Source organism: Armigeres subalbatus, chromosome 1, assembly GCF_024139115.2.
Source record: "Armigeres subalbatus isolate Guangzhou_Male chromosome 1, GZ_Asu_2, whole genome shotgun sequence".
Lineage (NCBI taxonomy): Eukaryota > Metazoa > Arthropoda > Insecta > Diptera > Culicidae > Armigeres > Armigeres subalbatus.
Genome location: NC_085139.1, coordinates 171,594,833 through 171,615,783, shown reverse-complemented (window position 1 = coordinate 171,615,783; position 20,951 = coordinate 171,594,833). Strand labels below are relative to the sequence as shown.

At 39.3% G+C, this 20,951-nt stretch overlaps 1 protein-coding gene across 1 annotated transcript in view; it reads left to right on the top strand.

Moving 5' to 3' along the window:
* Positions 1 to 20,626, top strand: part of LOC134205526 (tyrosine-protein phosphatase non-receptor type 23-like) — a 63,976-nt gene extending 43,350 nt beyond the window's left edge. Inside the window, exons 2-5 of the mRNA XM_062680813.1 lie at positions 10,645 to 10,784; positions 19,306 to 19,579; positions 19,644 to 20,090; positions 20,168 to 20,626. Of these exons, the coding sequence (XP_062536797.1) occupies positions 10,645 to 10,784; positions 19,306 to 19,579; positions 19,644 to 20,090; positions 20,168 to 20,356 (1,050 nt within the window). The 3' untranslated portion in view covers positions 20,357 to 20,626. The remainder of the gene's footprint in view (positions 1 to 10,644; positions 10,785 to 19,305; positions 19,580 to 19,643; positions 20,091 to 20,167) is intronic.
* Positions 20,627 to 20,951: the final 325 nt, after the last annotated feature.

Here is a 20,951-nt window from a genome sequence, read left to right as displayed (position 1 = left end):
ATTAACTAAGATTTGAAATTTCATTTTACAGCCGTATCCCATGAGTTTCGCAGATGAACAATCAGGAGAAAGATGCCATAAGCGGTCGAAGTATGGCCGTACAAATCTAACTAGAAAGACGTCGGCCGAAGACAATTTGGTAGACCTTATGCGGCTTTCTCTAACATGGTCGGATCCTCTGTTTGCAGATCAAGATATAAGAAAGAAACAGAAATCAAGGACAAAAGTGGACGAGGAATTTGAACGGCAGATGGCTTTCTTTTTTTGGAACGATCTGAGTATGAAAATGACAGGAGCGATGATTATGAAAATCTCCATGAATCTGATGAAAGTGAAGAGGACAGCACTGAAGACGACAGCGATTGAAACGGAGTTTTTGAAATAGATCCGATAATTTTTGCAATGGCTCAGACGAGCCTAAATTTGTGTTTAACTTTCTAAAATCAGAACCCTTTTTTTACCTGTATGTACGTTATTGTTGTTGGAGTACTAACCCCTACTGATTTATCCACCAAACGGTGTTGATTCCCTTTTTGAGTATTAAAAGAAAGTAGCACTAATAGAGGGATAGGTGCTTACTCATTGCAAGAATTCACGCTGCTCGACACAAGGTGTACTAATGTTTACAATGGATCAATCGCCGCGACTAAAGGTGTACTAAAAAACCCAACTCAATTCACCGAAAAGTGATACTATCTTTCTCGCAATTAGACAAGACACCAACCTTATATGGTTCAATCGAAGATTCAATGAACCATTTTCTTAATAACTTTTGAACGCAACGGCCGATAGTTCAGTGATCTACAAGGGCTCGGTTAAAGATTACTATATGAAAAGTTGTCTAATGTTTACTTAGCTTTTGTGCACACACATACACAAGGACATTAGGACATACAGACATGTGCTCAGTTCGTCGAGCTGAGTCGATTGGTATATAACACTATGGGTCTCCGTGGCTTCTATAAAAAGTTCGTTTTCGGAATGAAATGATAGCTTTTCGGTACAACTTTGTTGTACGAGAAAAGCAAAAAAGATCACATTTTCCTTCAAATACGACATGTTGCAAATAAATCGAATGAGGCTAAGCAGCAAAAAGTGTGTGTCACATATATGTGCAGATAGACACTACCTCAATTCGTCAAGCTGCGTTAATTGGTATATAATGGCGGGTCTTCTGGACATCAAAAAGTCAGATTTTTCATCAGTGCGTGTTGACTCTTGTTTCGGACGGCAGAACGATCGCGCGATTTGCCGAAGTTTTGTGTTTTGCATTGCGCGGCCGGTAATAAAGTTAATTAGTTCAGTGCGTGTTGGCTCTTGTTTCGGACGGCAGTACGATCGCGCGGTTTGCCGAAATTTTGTGTTTTGCATTGCGCGGCCGGTAATAAAGTTAATTAGTTCAGTGCGTGTTGGCTCTTGTTTCGGACGGCAGTACGATCGCGCGATTTGCTGAAATTTTGTGTTTTGCAGATAGTTCGCGCGGCCGAGTGAGTAAACATTTGGTGCGTGATCGGACGTGTTTCAGGTAGGAATTAGAGCATTCGTAAAATCCGAGTTTTTGGTTCTGATTATAATGTTCGGTGAATAAGTGTGCGTGTTTTGTATATAATGCGAAACATTTGTAAAATCCAGGTTACTTTGTCCTCCTTTGGACGGTTCGTAAGTAAATTGATGAATATATTTTATTATTTTTTCAGCATATACTGTTATTGACAAACGCTCTATATTGTCGAATAGAGCTCCTTATTATTCACCTTACCCACTAACACAAATTTTCCTTCCGAGACATCTATGAAGGTAGTATGGGTTCCCTGCATCTTCACTAGTAGATGTTGAACTAACATTCCTTCCCTTCCTTCCGTGATTGTAAGGACGTGGCCAGGTATACAACTGCTACTGTATAGGAAAAGGTACTAATCCCAAGTACCAATTTGCGACAATATACAGTAGATTGTTCAATTCTCGCTTGGCTTTTCAAGGGGACCTAAGTGTAGCATTTTTTGATGAATTAGTTTTAATACTGCAATAGCTTTCATATTGTTCTGTTGATTGCGCTATTCAAATTGATTCATGAAAGAAATGTTGCTTGGGTCCTTTTGAAGAGTTAAGCGGGGATTGAGCATTGTATAGCCACCCACGATTTGTACAATCACATATGCTATGCTATGCTATGCTATCAAAAAGTCAGATTTTTCATTACACATTGTTGTACGAGAAACGTAAAAACTAACCTAGCAAGGCGAATCATTTTATTTCCATGTGGCATTGATAAATTTGCTCATCTCATTCAAGCGGATATTAGGGTCTATTTTTTTACTATTGAAAATCAGCTAAATAGGTCTTTGTTTTGGAGTTATGGTCTAAACTTTTAAATTTTAGTTCGTGATTCGATTAAATAGATATTCGGAACAGTATGTATTTGTTTAATATGCGAGATAATCACATTTTAATATTCGTTATTGTTATCTTCTGTAAAGCCAGAAACGAAAGCCATTGTCCAGATGATTAGAATAATTCCACAAAGTTCTCTCGATATTCCAGAACATTTATTATTTGTTCAATGTCTGGGGTGTGTTAGACGGAATGGGACACTGGACGGTGCACTTAAGAAAAACAACTTTTCTTTAATATGTCCACTATAATACGCAAGGATCTTGATTTATTTTTCTAAGTTATTTACTGATTTGCTCTACTATATATTGGAACTTCATTTAAATATAGGGGATATTGACCTAAATCAGACATTACCCAGCTCCCTGTTAATTAGCTAGGGCCTTATTTTATTATTCAAGTGATTTGCTAAAATTAGCACAATTCACAACATTTTCTCGAACTTTAATTGATGTTTTTGTGCATTCAAAGAATTTTAATGTATAGGGGGTATTAGACAGAATGAGACACTGGACGTTGCACTGTAAAAAAGAAAAAAAAACCTCTATGATGTTTTATGCTAATATAATTTTCAGAGTTATTAATTGATTTGCTCTATCTGATTTTAAAATTTCATTTAACTATAGGGGATATTTGGCAAAATCAGACACTACTCAACCCCCTAGGAAAAGTCACATTTTATTGTCCAGATAATTCGCCGATTTTCACAAAATTTTCTCGAGCTTTCAATTTGTGTGTTCTGATAAATTGAATACAGACGGTTCAACGTATAAGGGATATTGGACAAAATGAGACACTGAAGGGATCCTGCGAAAAAGAAATAGCCTTTTGATATGCCTACAATAGTCTTCAAGGATCTTAGTACATTTTCCTAAAATGAAAATTGATTTGATGTTATACTTTTGAATTTTTTTTTCAAATTATAGGGGGCATCAGACAAAAACAGACACTAAACATATTTCCAGTGAATTGTCCGAGGATAACACTATTTCATCGTCCTGTATTCCATAACTGACAGTAACTCATTTGATGATCTCCTCGAATCTTAAATGTGTATCATCTGAAGCATTTTATAGGGGATATTAGACAAAATGAGACACTTATCCGTGTTCTACAATATATGGGAGGCCTATTATGATATTTCCATAACACAAGTCAAGGTTTTCCCTGTCTTTTCGATTGATGTGAACATTTGCATTAGCAAAATCCTCTATTTGTAGGGGAAATTGGACAAAATAGGACACTTCCAGTATTCTAACGGCAAAGGGGTCGGCACCATCAGATTCTTTGGATTTTTGTGATTTTTTTAAGGTAATCTCCAGATATGTACATACCGTGATTGAATTGCGTCCGTTTTTTGGCTCGAATTTGCACACTGTGCACTGCTTTGTTTTTCCTGTGTATAAGCCCCGTGTTTCACGTGCGCGCGTCATTTTCATTCTGGATTTCATGGAAAGCGGACCAAGGCGTTCAGAAGCGGTCCTAGCGACAACGGCTGTGGTGGTGCGGATGAATTTTTTTCGCTCGATAGTAGTGGTGGTCGTGGCAACAGCAGTACATATTTACATCCGTGTTACAAGCAGCATTTTTGGATCTGGCAATTAACGGCGTGCGTAGAACTCAATCATCAGATAGCTGTCGCGCAGTCCAGTAGTTGTTGTTGGTGAGGCACATAATTGGGAATGAATCGGATCTTTTCAGAACCACCATTATGTTTGGGAGGAAGGTTCAGTTGAAATAATTTGTCTATAGTGCAACCGCTAGGAACTAGACAACTTTTCAGTGAAATATTCTAGCGTGATTCTGAGCTCAATTATATGATGTTTGTCTAGCACTAAATACTCTTCTTGCTGTGGATTTAATTTTGAACAATGATTCAGTGATTGATAAGTGATTGAGAAAGTTGATATAAGACGAACTTTTTTCATAGATCAAAGCATAATTGTTTGGTATCGGTTGCGGAATCATAGCATTACTGCCGGTCCGAGCGCGCGTCGGAAGGAGAAGCTGCAAATATGTATTCGCATGGATGGAAATAAAACCTTAAACAAGTGGCAGGCTACCTACTAGAATTATAATCTTGATGGGAAATTTCACTTGACTGTTACTGCTATCCACGCGAATAATTATCGGCAGCGTCTTTTTATAACGCGCGCTTGTGATTCTGCTACCGATGGAAAACAATCTGCCATCACCAAGCAATTAAGTTTTACTTTGAACAAAATTCATCTCGCCTCAAGTTGTGACTTAAGAGCTACTTTCTCTGATGGTAGCCAATCATTAGTACTTCAGACAAGAAAATTTAATCTGAGCGCGAACGACCGCATGAACCACACCATCGATGAGAATGAAATTTCCGGTAGCAGCTCCGCCGAAGCCGATGGTGGGACTACGATCTGCTTTTCGCGACATCTCGAACGAAATGGCTCGCGCGCGTAATCAATAAAGTTAAACCTGTAGTCACGCCCCTTTAGTAAGTGTGTGACGGGTACACAATATTTGCAGTCATACCGGACAACAAAGAGGCGGGACTAATGAGCCATCTTCATTGATTATAAGAAAACTGCTTTCCCCCGCGCGTGTGGCATTTCATTTGAAATATCGCGAAGAGCGGTCCCAGCATCGGTAGAGATGTCGCAAATTAATCGATTACTTCGATTAATTGATCATTTGTTGTGATAATCGATTAATTTTTAAATCGATTACTTCCCAACGATTAATCGATTCAATAATCGAGAGTAATCGACTAGTTACTAATCGATTAATCGCAAATTTTATTCCAAATACATATGGGATATTGGAAAAAATCGGTTCTTCTCAGGGCCTCCATTCTATACAAAGGAAGATTAAGGCGAGACGAATTTTTTTCAAAATGCAAATTAACCGCTTGGAGACGCCATAAAGTTGCCTGGCGTCCGTAGCAGAATCACGAGCGCGCGTCGAAGGGAGATGCTACAAATATGTATTCGCATGGATGGCTTCAGTGGCAGTCAAGTTTAATTCTTTCAAGATTCTTATTTGGTTTTGTTATTCCAGCCTATGGCGTGGGTCGTGTGGTCGTGATTCGAAATATGCATTATTGGGAATTAATCGATTCTTCTCATGGACACCATTTTAAACATAGGAAGATTGAGGCGAGACGAATTTGTTCAAAGTACGACGTCGTAGCAGAATTACGTTGCCGTTCGTAGCAGAATAACGAGCGCGTATTGTAGAGCTGCTGCAAATATGTATTCTTGCACTGGCACTAGATTCTTCATTTCACCAAACTGTTTTACGTAGTTTACGTCGGGCGGTCGTGTCTTGTAAACAACCCTTATGATTTTTTGTAAAATTGAAAGAACCATCATTAAAAATGGCAGTGATTTTCAGTAGAATGTAATATACTCTAGTTTTCTCAATAACTAAAATATTGAGAAAATGTTGTTCCAAAATTAACTTCCAAGTGCTATAATTTTAGTGTTGTCATTTCCAAAGCAAAATTTTTTCAGATTTTTTTTCTTAATTCAAACAAATAAATTTATCGAGAACGCAAATTTACACTGTTATTTGAATATAAATGTTATGAAATGGAATAATACTGTGACAGAAAATTTATACTACCGCGTCGCACAGTGGCGGAAAGCCGAACAAAACCTCATTTTTTTCCAAAAGTTGCAACAATTTTTGATTGTAGCTTGTAAATATAATTTTTGGTGTCTTGTTGAAGTTCATTCCGAAAAAATATGTATGGGAAAATGAAATTTGGCTAAACTTTTTTGGGAAAGATTCGAAAAGATCTGGTATTATGTATTAATTTGTCTACTATTTTTTGTCTACTTTCCGGTGGTAAGTGTGGTGAATTAAGCATAGCTGCGCCAAAGCGGGAAATTGACTGGTACAATGTTAGAATGAGGACGCTGTCTTTGTTCTAGATCCTAGGGCCTGGGCTTGCGGAAGCCCTTGGATAACATAAAGTATGTCGGATAATTCAACTCTGTGGTGAAGTTTTGAACGCAATCTCAGGTTTTGTTCGGGATTTGTATGAGGGCCTGCCACTGTGCGTGGATTAGCAAAATCGTAGTTCGGAAATAATATTTCAATTAGATGAATTTTATTGTTTGCTACATGCAAAACTGCAGATAAAACTACTATTCCGAGGGTTATATTGGGAAGATGCACCGATGAATTTCGGCAGGTCTGGTTCGACAAACCCGTCTGATTATACCATACGCGCAGTTAAAATCAACTGTGGCTCTTGCGGAATGTTGTCACAGGAACTGAAATAGTGGTGGATTTCTATGAAACGTTGTTAAAATTTACTGAAATTTCATAGTAGTTTTAAAAACAGAGCGTAGTCTACGGAGTAGTAATTTTTACCACGAATTTTTCTCTGTGTAGTGTTGCAAAGCTTTGAAATAATGGAGTATTGTTCGGAAGTTTTTAATCCACTATTAGCGATGTCTACAGTCTGAAACAGTTGTAATTCGATGACCAAATTGTGATGATTCGAAGAAGAAGAGTCAAAACTAAAAATAAGATTAATCGTCTTTGCATGTCTCGTCTTAAAGTGCGATAAAGAATTTCACCAAAGATAGTTTGATTGGTGTAGCTGCGTATGAATCACAATTCTGCGTGGTGGGACGCCCGCATTCAAGTGTTCCTTCCTCTGCGTTGGTGGGACGCCTGTAATAACAAAAGTATTAATGTGGATTGGAATGATCATAATTCTGCGTGGTGGGACACTCGCACTCGGTAGTTTCTTTGCTTGGCGTTGGTGGGACGCCCGCAAGAAGAATAGTGTTATTGAGGGTTGAATTAATCACAATTCTGCGTTTTGGGACGTCCGCATTCAAGCTTCTTTCTCTGCGTCGATGGGCCGCCCGTAAGAAGAATAGTGTTATTGTGGAACGAAATGATTACAATTCTGCGTGGTGGGCCGCCCGCACTCGAGAGTTTCTTCCTTTGCCGTTGGTGGGACGCCCTCAAGAAGAAAAGTGTTATTGTGGATCGGAATGATCACAATTCTGGGTGGTGAGACGCCCGCATTTAAGAGTTTCTTCCTCTGTGTTGGTGGGATGCCCGCGAGAAGAATGGAGGAGGGACGTCCGCGTAGAGGAGGCGAATGAACTCCGAATAGTATTAGTCGCGACGTACAGCCATGAACCGAGCTGAATGGAGACGACTTTAATGTACTGCAAAGACCACTCCGATCTGAATGAATAATAATAGTAAAAAGTGCCAGAATGCTGGAGCAGCGATCAGCAGCTTCGAAATTTGGTGTTGGAGTCTTTCAGACTCCTGTTTCTAACAATATGTGCCCGCTACTTTGATCATGATGCACACTTGTACCTGCGTTTGAAACAGGGATAGAAAGCCTGTGAATTTAGATTTTACTGAATGCATTTATACGATCACGATCAAGATACTTGATATTAAATACCGTCAATGGGGGTGACATTGGGCCAAATGTGATATGTTCCAAGAGAATGTTACAAAGCTTTGGAATCAAGTTATAATTAGTTTGGCACTATCTTGAATAGTAAATTTACCACTGTGCGGAGGCAAAATAATGAACGAGGCAAATTCATCAACATTATACATAGGGTATGTGGCTCAAACCTTAGCCTAATATACTGTGGATGACACGAGCAGGTAGACATTTATTCAGTTCGTCTATTGGTATATAACACTATGAGTTTCCGAACCTTCTATAAAAAGTGCATTGTTATAGTAATTTATTAAATATCTTGGCTGTGCATATGCACAGCACATGTTTCGAAATGGACAAATTGATATGAAATTTGCGAAAAAGAATCCACGTGTCTTGGAGGGACTCGAACCCTCAACCTCCTACTCTCTAGATAGGCGTGATAACCCCTACACAACAAGACCACTTAAAGGTCACGTTTGCGGAAAAGCCATCAGAATCCGAATACCAACCTCCACCGCTTACGTAAGGCAATCAAACTCATCAAATGCTTTAGCCAAGCAAGCCTTTGGAACAGCAGAGTGCGATTGATTCGCATTCTATACCATCCCGCCCAACCAGTTGTTGGAGGGCATGGAGTGCGATCCTCTCGTTTAATAAACAATGTGCACTCGCTTGACTGTGGATATACAACAGTAAAGCACATGTGGAGATTGGACAAATCAAGCATCCGAAAGATATTCAATTTGCAAAAAAGAGAGCTAACCGCGGTGGAGGTTGGTACTCGGATTCTGATGGCTTTTCCGCAAACGTGACCTTTAAGTGGTCTTGTTGTGTAGGGGTTATCACGCCTATCTATAGAGTAGGAGGTTGAGGGTTCGAGTCCCTAAGACACGTGGATTCTTTTTCGCAAATTTCATATCAATTTATCCATTTCGAAACATGTGCTGTGCATATGCACAGCCAAGATATTTAACAAAAAATGGTTTTCGTACGGCCGAGTTGCCGAATAATATGCAATTAATAGTAATTTAGTTTAGTTAGTTCTTCTATTGTTTCATCTACACCAACTCGCTTCGAGAAACGTTTTCGTTTTTTTCTTCTATATAATTTTCAATAAATAATGATCGAAATGATTGATGATTATTGATTATTTAAGCCATCAAAAGTCTCTTGCAAAATGGACTTTATGTTTGGCAAATTTTCCTAGTCTGAGCACTAATCTTGGATGCTTTTTCAGCCCATGAAAGGTTGTTGCAGTATTCGCTATTCACCCCTGTGACGGGGTAATAGTGGGCAAAATAAACTTAAGTGCTTTTCTATATAGAACACAATTGAGAGAAACATCCTACATTAAGTTCACTCTATGAATAGCATTTGAGATATAATAAGATGTTTTTAGTACACCGGTGAACTGTAAAGCACTAAACAGATTTATCTGGCTATAAATCGTGAAAGACATAATTGCCGAAAACACATGAATCAACTCGGCAAAGCATGTGTCGAGTTTTCTGCCTGAGAGCCATAACCAAATAGGAAACACCAAAAGTTCTTTTCACTATTAATAACACGAAGCGTATAATGCTGAATCACTGAATAAAAAACTATTCTAGGTAAATCGTCACAGTTAATTTAACGACGGTTCTGGTTGTTAAGAAAGTGCAATACAATATAAAAAATGCTGGTATTTGTAAAATATCGAGCTAAAGAAACCATCGTGAGCAAATAAATAAGTGTGGAAACGAGATTAATTAATTATTTGTTGCAGTGATGGACATACTCTTTTCTGTGGCCATATCCAATTAAACTACCCTAGATTAATGCATTTTGAACATCAGTTTTTCTCATATTTCAAAAATACTGATATTTATCAAGCTAAGAAATAAAACCAAGGGAGCAGTTCATTTAAACAAAACACAGGTTTGGTGCTTCACTAACAGTTCATTCCTGTGGCGCATGCATAAAGCACAGGGCATCTTTTTCGTGTAGGCCAATGCAATTCAATAGGAAATTTATGACCGCTCTTGAAAAAAAGTACTGATTTATGATACTCGTCGAAAGCATTCCAACCTTTTTTGCACCGGCATGATATACATACTGGCACAACGATGATATATCGCCGCTTGGATCCATCGCCAGGGAATGCTTTCCAGGATTCATTGATGATATCGCGTGAAGTGATTTTAAAACCTGTTTTAAAAGTTGAATCAAAGCTTTTAAGTCCAAAGAATAGAATTAAATTGATCCATGATGGATACTGATTCACGTCATAAATTGGATCCGTTTGGCTGATTTCACTCTTCTCAGCAGTAATTTCTCTCCTGTCGCAGTCGAATGTACGTGGGTGTGCCTTATGAATAATTTATGGCGAAGCACTATTTTATCTCGCCAGCTCTGGTGCCTTATGGCATCGTTTGGAATAATTAATTCTCATCGATTCGATATATCATTCTTCTCCCTGATTCTCCAGAGAAGTGGTTACAACAGGGACGAATTGTAGAATAAACATGGCACTGAGAAAATGGGCTAGTCGCTGCATACAACCCTGAACTGCAATACCACTGCCTTTAACCGTGGACCATTGCGCTTCACTGAATTTGTCTAAAGAAGACAAAACGTGGCGCTGACTGCATTCCATAATTTATGGGCTAGGAATAAATTCACACCATTTCAATTAATATTAATATTGATCCTGTTTATTCATCTCCTGAATTGAGAACCCTACTTGCATATTTCATCTGTTCATCTTCGCAAGTCATGGTTTATTCAGTGCAGCCATCCATCATGAAGTTTCACCGCAGTGCAATTTAAATTTACTGAACGCGTTCTCTTCTCCTCTGCAGCTTACGGCGGCATGCTTACTGGCAGTTGCATCTGCCCAGCAGGACTACCAACAAGACTACCGACCAGCACCGCTGCGACTCGGCACAAACGCGGTGGAAGCCAAACCAACGCCGATTCCGATTCTCAAGCAGATCAACAGGTAATTAACTGATTAATGAACCTACGAATGATATTGGTCTGACTTCCTTAGCTGGCTACTGGTATTGGCACCAAACTGCAACGGAACCTACTAACTAATCCGACTTGCAGCTATTAGCAATGCAGCTGGACAGGCTGAATGGGACAAGGGATTTTAGAACGGGTTGATGAGTTGGTTTAGTGTCATTTAGACGAATTTTATTTGGCCGCAAGGGTGATTTGGCTGAACGCCATTTGGCCGAAAGCCGTTTGGCCGAATAGGTGAAATTCGATTCCTTATTAAGTGAAGTTAGAAGTGAGGTGTTTGAAGTAAGAGATAAAAGGTGGAAAGCGAGAGCTAAAAAGTGAGAAATGGAAAGAAATGATAAGTGTTGGAAGCAGGAGTGCGAATTCTCAATCTCAGTGACTGAAATTTGTAGGATATTGATACCATTGCCTCTTCACACTCACTTTCTAGAAGTGAAAACTGAAAATGGTTAGCAGCAACAATCAAAGATAAAGTAAACAAAAGACCTCTTTTCTCATTGCACACGCGGCCCGCTGTGACAGTCCATTCAGTTCACTCGCTGATGCGTGAATGTGACGACCCTATATAAATGCATGGGTGAATACTATCACTTGAAAGACAAAGACAGGAAATTTGTGCCGAATGATCATCAGCTTCAGCCCGCTGTTGGCAAACCGAGTTGGCTAAGCTACTCCTGTTTTGTCTTTCTGACTGAAAGGCACCGTCATAGGTAAAGAGGAGCAGAGAAAAATACAAAACAAAAGAATCACACTCAGCAGGCATTGCTGATAAATTGCACCAAAGTGGAAGTGAGTACAAAGAAGTGAAAAGATGGTTGCTGAGAAATGGACGAGAATACTGAATAGTGAGATATGGGCAGTAACAAGTGAGATCTGTGTAGTGAGCAATGATAAATGAGAAGTGAGATGTGATAGTTGAGGATGCAGAAGTAGAAGGGAGTAGTGAACAGAAGCAAGAAATGGGAAATGAGAAGCGAGATGTTGAGAAGTGAGTGGTGAGATATTAGACAGAAAGAAGAAAAGGAAAGGAAGAATAAGGATGAAGGAAAAAGAGAGAATGAAGAAGGGAAAAAGAAAGAAGAAGGAAGTAGGAAGAAGGAAAAAGGAGGAAGATGGAAGAAGAGAAAGGGACATTTCACTTCTCACTTCTCTTTTTTCTCTTCTCACTTCTTCCTTTTTACTTCTTATTTCTTCCTTTTCTCTCTTGTCTATTCTCAATTCTCATCTCTGACTTCTCACTTCTAATTTTGCACTTTTCATTTCTTACTCCTCGCTTCTTGCTTCTTACTTCTCAACGGACGTCATTTCATATCAACTCATTCGTACATGTGTTGAAGGATATCAAGAGTTATGAGCTTGAGGGACATCCGATACGATTTTTGATCAATTGAATTTGCTAACCGAAAGTTTGTTTAGAAAAACTGGTAATTTTTTGTTGGCGCTTGGTGCGATTTGGCAGAACCCCGGCCACTTCATACTTTTCATTTCCCACTTCTTACTTCTCATTCTTCATTCTTCTTTTCTCCTATATCACTTTTCATTTTTTACTTCTTGATTCTCACTTCTCGCTTTCCATTTTTCAATTATCACTTCACACTTATTTTTCAATTCTCGTTTCTTGCTTCTCACTTCCCACTTCTCGCTTCTCACTTCTCACTTTTATTTTCTCGTTTCTCACTTCTCACTTCATACCTCTCACTTCTCATTTCTCACGTCTAACTTCTCACCACTCACTACTCATTCCTTATTTCTCATTTCTAACTTCTAATTTCTTACTTCTCACTTCTTACTTCTCGCTTCTTGCTTTTTACTTCGCACATTACATTTCTATTTTTTTCACTACTCACTTATCACGTCCCACTGTCCGTTACTTACTTCTCATGTCTCGCTTCTTATTTCTAGTATCTCACTTCTAGAATCTCACTTCTCACTTCCCACTTCTTAGTTCTCACTTTTCATGAGTGAGACTTCCCTTTTGTTACTTCCCACTTAACACTTCTCATTTCTCTTTTCTCACATTCTACTTCTCACTTCTCATTTCTCGCTTCTCACTTTTCGCTTTTCGCTTCTCACTATTTTTCACTTCTCAAGTCTTATTTCTCTTCTTACACATCATGAGTATCATTATTCACTTTTCACTACTCGGGAGGATTTTTTAAGGATTTTTTCAACTATTCGGCAAACGGCATTTGGCCAAATAACCCGTTCGAGCGAACGACATTCGGTCGAATGGCGTTTCGCCAAACGCCAAACCCCAAAAACTTATTAGGGTCTCCAGGATCCATAATATATGAATGTTTAAAACAACTCGAAACATTTCGGGCACAAGAATTCTTCTTGAAATTCTTCCAGAAGCTCCCTGGAAACTTCTGAATTCCTCCGGAAAGTTATCCACAAATTCTTCTGAAAATCGTTCGAAAATCCGTCTCATGTGATTGTAATTCATCTTTATCTAGAAACCCATCACTGTTTTTTTTAGTAAATTTTTTGAAGATTTCTTTTCTTCTCTCCAAGTTTTACTTCTAAATATTCCGTTGGCTATTCTTCCAGGAAAATCTCCGGCATTTATTTCAGGAATGCATTCGAGAGTTCCTGCAAGAATACGTACGGAATTTCCTCCCAAAATTCCACCAGAAGTTTCTTCAGAAATTTTTGACGGGAATAATCTGAATTCGCTCCATAATTTTACTTGTAAATCTTTAAGAAATTCCTTCGGAAATTCTTCTTTGAACTTCTCCGGGCATTCCTCCAGGAACTTTTCCTTTAATTCCTCCGGGATAACATTCAAAAAATCTTCCGGGAATACCTCCATAAATTCAATAGCGAAATCCTCTAGGATTTCATTCTGGAATTCTTTCTGCAATTACTTACCAGGAATTACCAGGAATTCGAACAAGTATTTCCCTTGAAATTGTTTCAGGTATTTTTCCGGGAATTCCTTCAGTTACTTCTCCAGGAATTCCTTCAGGAATGTCTTCTGGAATTTTCCGCGGAATTGTCCTAGAATTCTTTCTGGACTTTACTCGGATTTTACTCCAGAATTTCATTCGAAAATTTATTTGAGAGTTCCTCCATGATATCTTCCAAGAGTTCTTCCAGGAATTTCTTCAGAACAAACCCCCGGGAATTCATCAATTTCTTCAGCAATTCATCTGGGAATACTTTCAGTATTTCATCTGGGAATTTCTGCATTAATTCCTCCTGGTATTTTTCCGGGAATTCCTTCAGATATATTTCCGGGAATTTCTTCAGATTTTTTCCCGGAAAACCCTTCAGGAACTTCTCCAAGAATTATTTCAGGACTTTCTTGTGGGAATTCCTCTGGAAGTGCTAGTAGGAGCTCATCCAGGTGTTTTTCCAAGAGTTCCTCCGACAATCTCTCCAGGAACTTCACAGAGAATTCCTGGAGGGTATTTGGCAGAAATCTCACGGGAAATGGGATTTCGGAAGTTCCTCTCCGGGTATTCCTCTGTTCCTTTGAAAATTCCTCCGGGAGTTCCACTAGTAGTTCCTCTGGGAATTCATTCAGGCTTTATTTCAGGAATTCGTTTAGGCTTTCTTTAGGAATTTATCTACAAATTCCTCAAGAAGTTACTCGGAGAATTTCTCTGGGAGTTTCTTCTGTAGGTCCTTTAAGAATTCTTCCAGGAGTTCTTCCTGGAATTCTTACGGAAGTTCATTTGGGATTTCATCCAGAAGTACTTACAAGAGTTCCTCAAGGATTTCCTCCGAAAATTCTTCCTGTAGTTCTTCAAGAAATTTTTCCAGAAGTTCCACCAGCAGTTCTTCCGAGAATTTCCTCTTATAATTTCTCCAGAAATTCTTCCGGGAGTTTCTTCGGAAATAACTCTGGGAGTTCCTCCTCAAAGGAACACCCGGAGGAACTGCTGGTGAAGCTCCCGGAGGAATTTCCGTAGAAAGCGCCGGTGGATCTCCCGGAGGAATTCCCGAAGGAATTGCCGGAGCAGCTCTCGTAAGAACTCCCGGAGGAATTTCAGGAGGAACTCCTAGAAGAATAGGACCTCCCCGAGGAACTCTCAGAAAAACTATCCGAAAAACTTCGGGAGGAATTTCCAGCTAAATTTCTGAAGAAAACCTGAATGATTTCCTGGAAGAGCTACTGGTGGAACTCCCGAAGGAATTCCGGGAGAAACTCCCGGATGAATTGCCGGAGGTACTCTCGGAGGAATTCTCGAAGGAACTTCGGAAGGAATTTCTGAAGAAACTCCCGGAAGAATTTTCATAGGAACTCCCGGTGAAGCTACCAGAAGCATTCTCGAAAAAAAATCTTGGAGAATTCATCTTATAGACAAATCTCCCGGATCTTATAGAGGACCTCCCGGAGAATTCCCTGAGCAGCTCCCAGAGAAATTCTGGGAGGAGCTTTTGGAGGAATTTCTATATAAAATCCTGGAGAAACCAAAATGAATTCCAGAAAGAAAAACTGTTTGAATTCCCGGACGAAATTCTGGAGAAATTCCCGAAAGCATTTTCAGAGGAACCCTCGTAGGAACTGCTGATAGAATAACCGAAATAATTCTTGGAGGAAATCCTGGAAGAATTCTTGGAGGAACTGCCGGTGGAACTTCCGGAAGAATAGCCGGAGGAACTCCCGGAGGATTTTTTGGAGAATCTCCTGGAGGATCTCCCAGTGGAAATCTTGAAGTTTCCACCGTAATTCTTTCAGGATTTCTTTAGGAATTAATCTAGAAATTCCTCCGAAAATTGTTGATTTCATTTTCGGTGGAATTCCTGGAGAAATTTTTTGACATTTTCACAAGAAATTATTTGAAAGTTTCACGGAATGTTTTATGGAATTTACACAAGAAATTCGAAGATTTTTCGCGAAATTCTCAGGAATGTTTACTGGAAATTTTGCGGAATTCCCACGGTACAATTTTTCAGATGTTGGTTGTGGATTTGGTTTCAAATTTTTTGGAAATTAGAAATAAATAGTACCACGCACTAATATTCATGTGTTTTTTAACTACTATAAAATTACGATTCAGAAGACCTAAAAAAGTTGCCCTCCCCCTTCTCGAAATCCTGGCTACACCCATGATTATTCGCCGTATAAATTCATGTCTCAACCATATTTTCTAGTATTACATTTTAGCGCACCTATCTTCCCAACATATTTTTTACTTCACCTCTTTCAGTGTTGCCAGTTTCACCAACAATTACTTGAAGCTTCTCAACAATAATATTGCACCGAAGTTTTGCAAGCGCAAATCCAAATTTCACATAAATTTTATAATTCAAAAATAAAAAAAAAAAATAATAATTTTAGATTCTACAGCAATTCCTGGGGAAATCTCCGGAATCTTTTGGAATTTTTTGCGAGAATGCCATTGACATTCCTTAACTCCTTTAAAAATTCCTTTGGAAAATTCTTCGGGAATTCCTTTAACAATTTCTCAGAAGAGGAGAGTTTCTTCTGTAGTACAATTGTTGTAGTTTGTTGTTCCGGTATTCATTGAGATTATCAAACAATAAATATTACAAGAAATGTTTGAAGAAGGTCTCTATAAAAAGTGTTAAATATCAGTTGAGGAATAGCGTAGAAAGATCTCATTTCCGTTATGAAAAGTTACTGCTATTTGATAGCGATTGAATCCAATAATTCTATGTTAACGTTTGTGAATGTTATTTTGCTTCCAAGGTATTCCGTCTGCTCTTTGTTTTTGATTAACCATTCTTCACTATTCCAGGTCCATCTAACCAAACTATTGCATGACGGGTCCTGGCTTGCTGAAATTCTTTCTATCCTCCCTAATGTCCTAATTGCTGCTGGGCTGCATTACTTTAATCGACTAACTCCTCCCTGCACCGAAGGCAGCCCTAGAGGAAGTGTGGCTGCTTCAGTCAGTGCTATTGTTGCTAAATCTGGTTTCCATTAAATTGTATCTTTTCATTCGCCGGATACAAAAAGTGACCGTGGCAGCCGGAAACGATGCTTCACCATGACCGGGCACAACTGCAAGTCGCGCTCCGGCAGCAATACCCGCTCCAATTACCACCCGAAAGGGTCGTACTCTGACGGCGAGGAGCAAAAACAGCAGACCCGTAAACAGCAACAGGCTAGCGGAGAGACCGAAAGTGTTGGCAATGGACCTGCAGGCAATGGTTTCGTTGGTGCAAAGAAGTTCTATAATAAAAAGGTGTAGAGCAGGAGATGGACGATGTGTTTGTTTTGTAAATATGTAATGTTAATACAGTGCCAGAAATTCCTATAAGCGCATGTATATTTTTCAGTGGAAAGTTTGATTAAAAAGGAAAATAGTGCATTTCATTAAATCCTTCATTAGAGATCCGATAAATGTTTGATTTATATTAGTTGATACTCTCATATAATAATTGGATTTCAAATTAACAGTTAAATACACATTTTAGGGGTGGAAATTCATATAAGCGCAACTTTATTTTTATTGATTCCAATTCATATTAACAATAATAAATGAACTTCAGTACTTCAGTTTACCATTTTTCAGAATTGTTTCATAAATACGTTTTGGCATCGAATCGACAAGGTTTTGTAACATTGTCAAAGGAATTTTTCGCCATTCTTCCCTTACAGCCACTTGTAGCTCCTGAACTGTTCCAAACTGCCGTCCTCCACTGTAAACCCGTCTGGCTAGGATTCCCCAAAGATTCTCAATGGGATTGAGATCCGGACTCCGCGCTGGCCACTCCAAAAGGGTTATGTCCCGCTCCGAAAACCATTGTTTGGACACCTTGCTCACGTGAATTGCAGCGTTATCCTGCTGGAAAATGAAGTCATTGTCCATTACATCCTCTGTGAACGGTACCAACATACAGTCCAGTAGTTCAATATAGTTGTCCGACTTCATTCTGGTGGAAATGGTAGCAATATTCGTTTTTCCTTTGCGTGAGAATGCCGCCCACACCATGAGACTACCACCTCCAAAATTTCGGCTTAGTTTTACCTCGGGATTTTTTCGCAGGTCATGCCAATAATACGCACAGCAGTCCGGACCATCAAGGTTGAACTTCTTTTCATCAGAAAATATGACGCTGTTCCATTCCTCGGTCCACGCCATGTGCCTTTTAGCAAAATCCAACCTCGCTTGAATGTGCGCTGGCGTAAGATTGGGTTTTTTGGCTTTTTTAGTGTACACCATATGTCCAGATCCTCGTAAAATTTGAGAAACACGCCTTGTTGTTATCGGGAGCTCGAGTTCCTTCTTAATCCCTGAAGAATTAAGCTTTCCGGATTCACCAAGCTGAATTATACGGTTTCGATCTCGATTGGTTATTTTCGAATTTCCCTTATTTTTCTTCCGGGTGCCGTATTTATCACCTTTCTTCAAAAAATTACGCACAACTGTTTCTCCTCTACCGATCCTCTTTGATATTGCCCGGTTGCTCAACCCGATATCCTTAAATTCAAGGATTAATCTTCGCTCCTGCTCGTCCAAGAACTCTCCTTTCGCCATCTTTAAAAAATACTCTAACGGATCTCAAAAAGGTATTGTTTACATTTCTCTTATATACACTATGATTGTAAATTAGGAAACTGGCGAGTTTCAATTCTATGCATGCGTACAAAACAAAAAATACTAATGAAAACCCCATGCGCTTATAGGAATTTCTCATCAAATCTATGAAATTTCATCATATAATCCATAATATGAAAAAAAAATTTTTTTTTCCATAGTACATTTCAAAAAATGTATTGCGATGAAAGTATCGGCATTGTAAAAACTAGCTAAATAACGGTATTTACTTGTATTTGTTGAAAAAATACAGTGCGCTTATAGGGATTTCGGCCACTGTATTGTCTTAAACTGTTGTTGCAATGATGCATTCGTACCAAGGAGTTAAACTCGGAATCGTTTATAATATTTGATTATATTTCGGAGTTCCATCATTAGACGGATTGCAATTTAAAGCAACGACTCTTATATTTCAATTTATGAAGCTCTTACAATCGAGAAACAATAAATTATAGATTTAAAATAGCTTTCGCTCACACAGGCTTCAAATACGATGACAAAATCCTCGTAAACAAAAGATGACGATCTAAATCTTTTACTAATTCACTACTTTAATCAATTTTTCACCGAGATCGCAACAACTTTTCAAAAATGTTGCGCCTAGAACCGGGTAAAGTTGTAGAAATCTATGCAACAAACGTCGTTTATTCCGGTATATAAGTTCTAATTTGCATACATCAACGATTTTGTAAGAGACGTTATTATGATATATTTATTAACGCTTGCATTTACACAGTGAAAGTTCAGGAAAAGTTTGTAATTAGTAAGAGTGTATACTAAATCATCTAAAAGGTGTGTTGTTAACATGTTAATTTAATTCTTAATAATTTGAATCATTTAACATAAGCTGAAAAAAAGTATTCTTTCGAAACAATTACGTTTTTTTGTTTTTTAAGATTCAAATCTCGGAAAAATAGTAATTTGTTAAAATGGTTTTTCAATTTTGTTGTGGGGTTTTTCCATATTCAAATATTCCAGACACAACGAAGATGGTTCCTATACGTATGGTTACGAAGGCGCTGATGGATCATTCAAAATCGAAACAAAACTCGCAACCGGGGAAGTCAAAGGCAAATACGGATACGTGGACGAGTCTGGCAAGGTAAAGGTAGTTGAGTACGGAGCGAACAAATACGGCTTCCAACCATCCGGAGAAGGTATTACGGTTCCACCACCAACTCTAGTGGATGAAACCACAGGCAAGGATGCCCTGCTGGATTATGAAGACAATGTGCCTGCACCTCGTCCACAGGTAATATCGTTATATTTGTTATAGTTAGGCTATATGTTGATGAAATACTTTCTAATAATTCCAGAAAATCCGACCATCGAAGCCTCAACCACGCCCGCAACCTCAGCCACAGCCCCAGTACTATGACTACGAAGAAGAACAGCATCAAGCACAGCCTCAACAACAACACCAGCCACAACCGCAACCTCAGGTTCACTTCCAGCCTCAGCCTCAGCAGCAACCTAGATATCACCAACAACCTCAACAAGTACAAGCTCAATACGTACAGAACTCTCACTTCGGACCCGCGGCCAACAATCCAGCTGGACCAGCTCCTCCACGTGTCCAAATAGCGAACGCCGTACCGATTGACGTAGTCTACTCTCCCAAGCAACGCCCTGCTCGCCCAGAACCCAGCTACGACACCCGACCGCAAGCCTTCCCAAATGCCGGACCAGCACCCGAGCCCAAAATCCGTTACTCGGCCCCAGCCTTCGCTGCAGCAGCCCCAGCACCATTACCAAAAGCTAACGTAACTATCGACCCTATCCTAGCACAACTTCCTTCACACACCTAACTAAGCTCTTTTGACCTACACCTATTTTACAGCTCGCACCGCAGCCTAACTATGCTCCGCAGCCAAACTACGCTCCACAGCCACGACCAGCTCCGGCTGCATACCAGCCCCGACCAGCTCAGGGTCGTAGCACCAGCGTCCTGGATCAGCTAGCGAAGGACTATGCGCTGCCACAGGGTGGAGCCGCACCACTGCACGATATCTCATTCGGTTACTTCTAGTCCGAACTAGTAGAGTATATGTGAGACGTAGAATTTTGTAAAACTCCAATTCGAAATGCTTGCACCTGTTTCTACTGGTGAAGTTTGCCACGAAATCAAAAGTTAAAAGTCATTATTCGAGAAATGCAAAGGAAATGTGAATAATAATCTTCTGTTGTCGAACGATACGCGTCGACTATGAACGATATCATAGAACTGATTATTGTACGTAATTGATAATAAAACGGTTGTGAAATAAATCAATTGATTGCTTATTGCCATGCCACTGTATTTTGGATGAGTAAATATTTTCTGAAATATGGCACCCTGATATTTAAGTAACTAGGTTTCAATAAAAAAAATTCCAATTTTGTTTATTTGGTAAGCTCAGGCGTGTATAACACTTTACGGAGCCATTGTTCTTTGTGATATATACAATCAATATCATTTTATTATACGGTTAGTAAGAGGGGGTAGAAGCCAGCGTACTCGTGGTGACTCCAGGTTAGTTTACAATGTTCAAGGATGGACGGGGCTTAGGATTTTGGATCAAGGAATTTCAGCTTCTCATCCGAGAATTTGGCGTCCGTGATGATGTGGCGTATCGTCGTGCTCT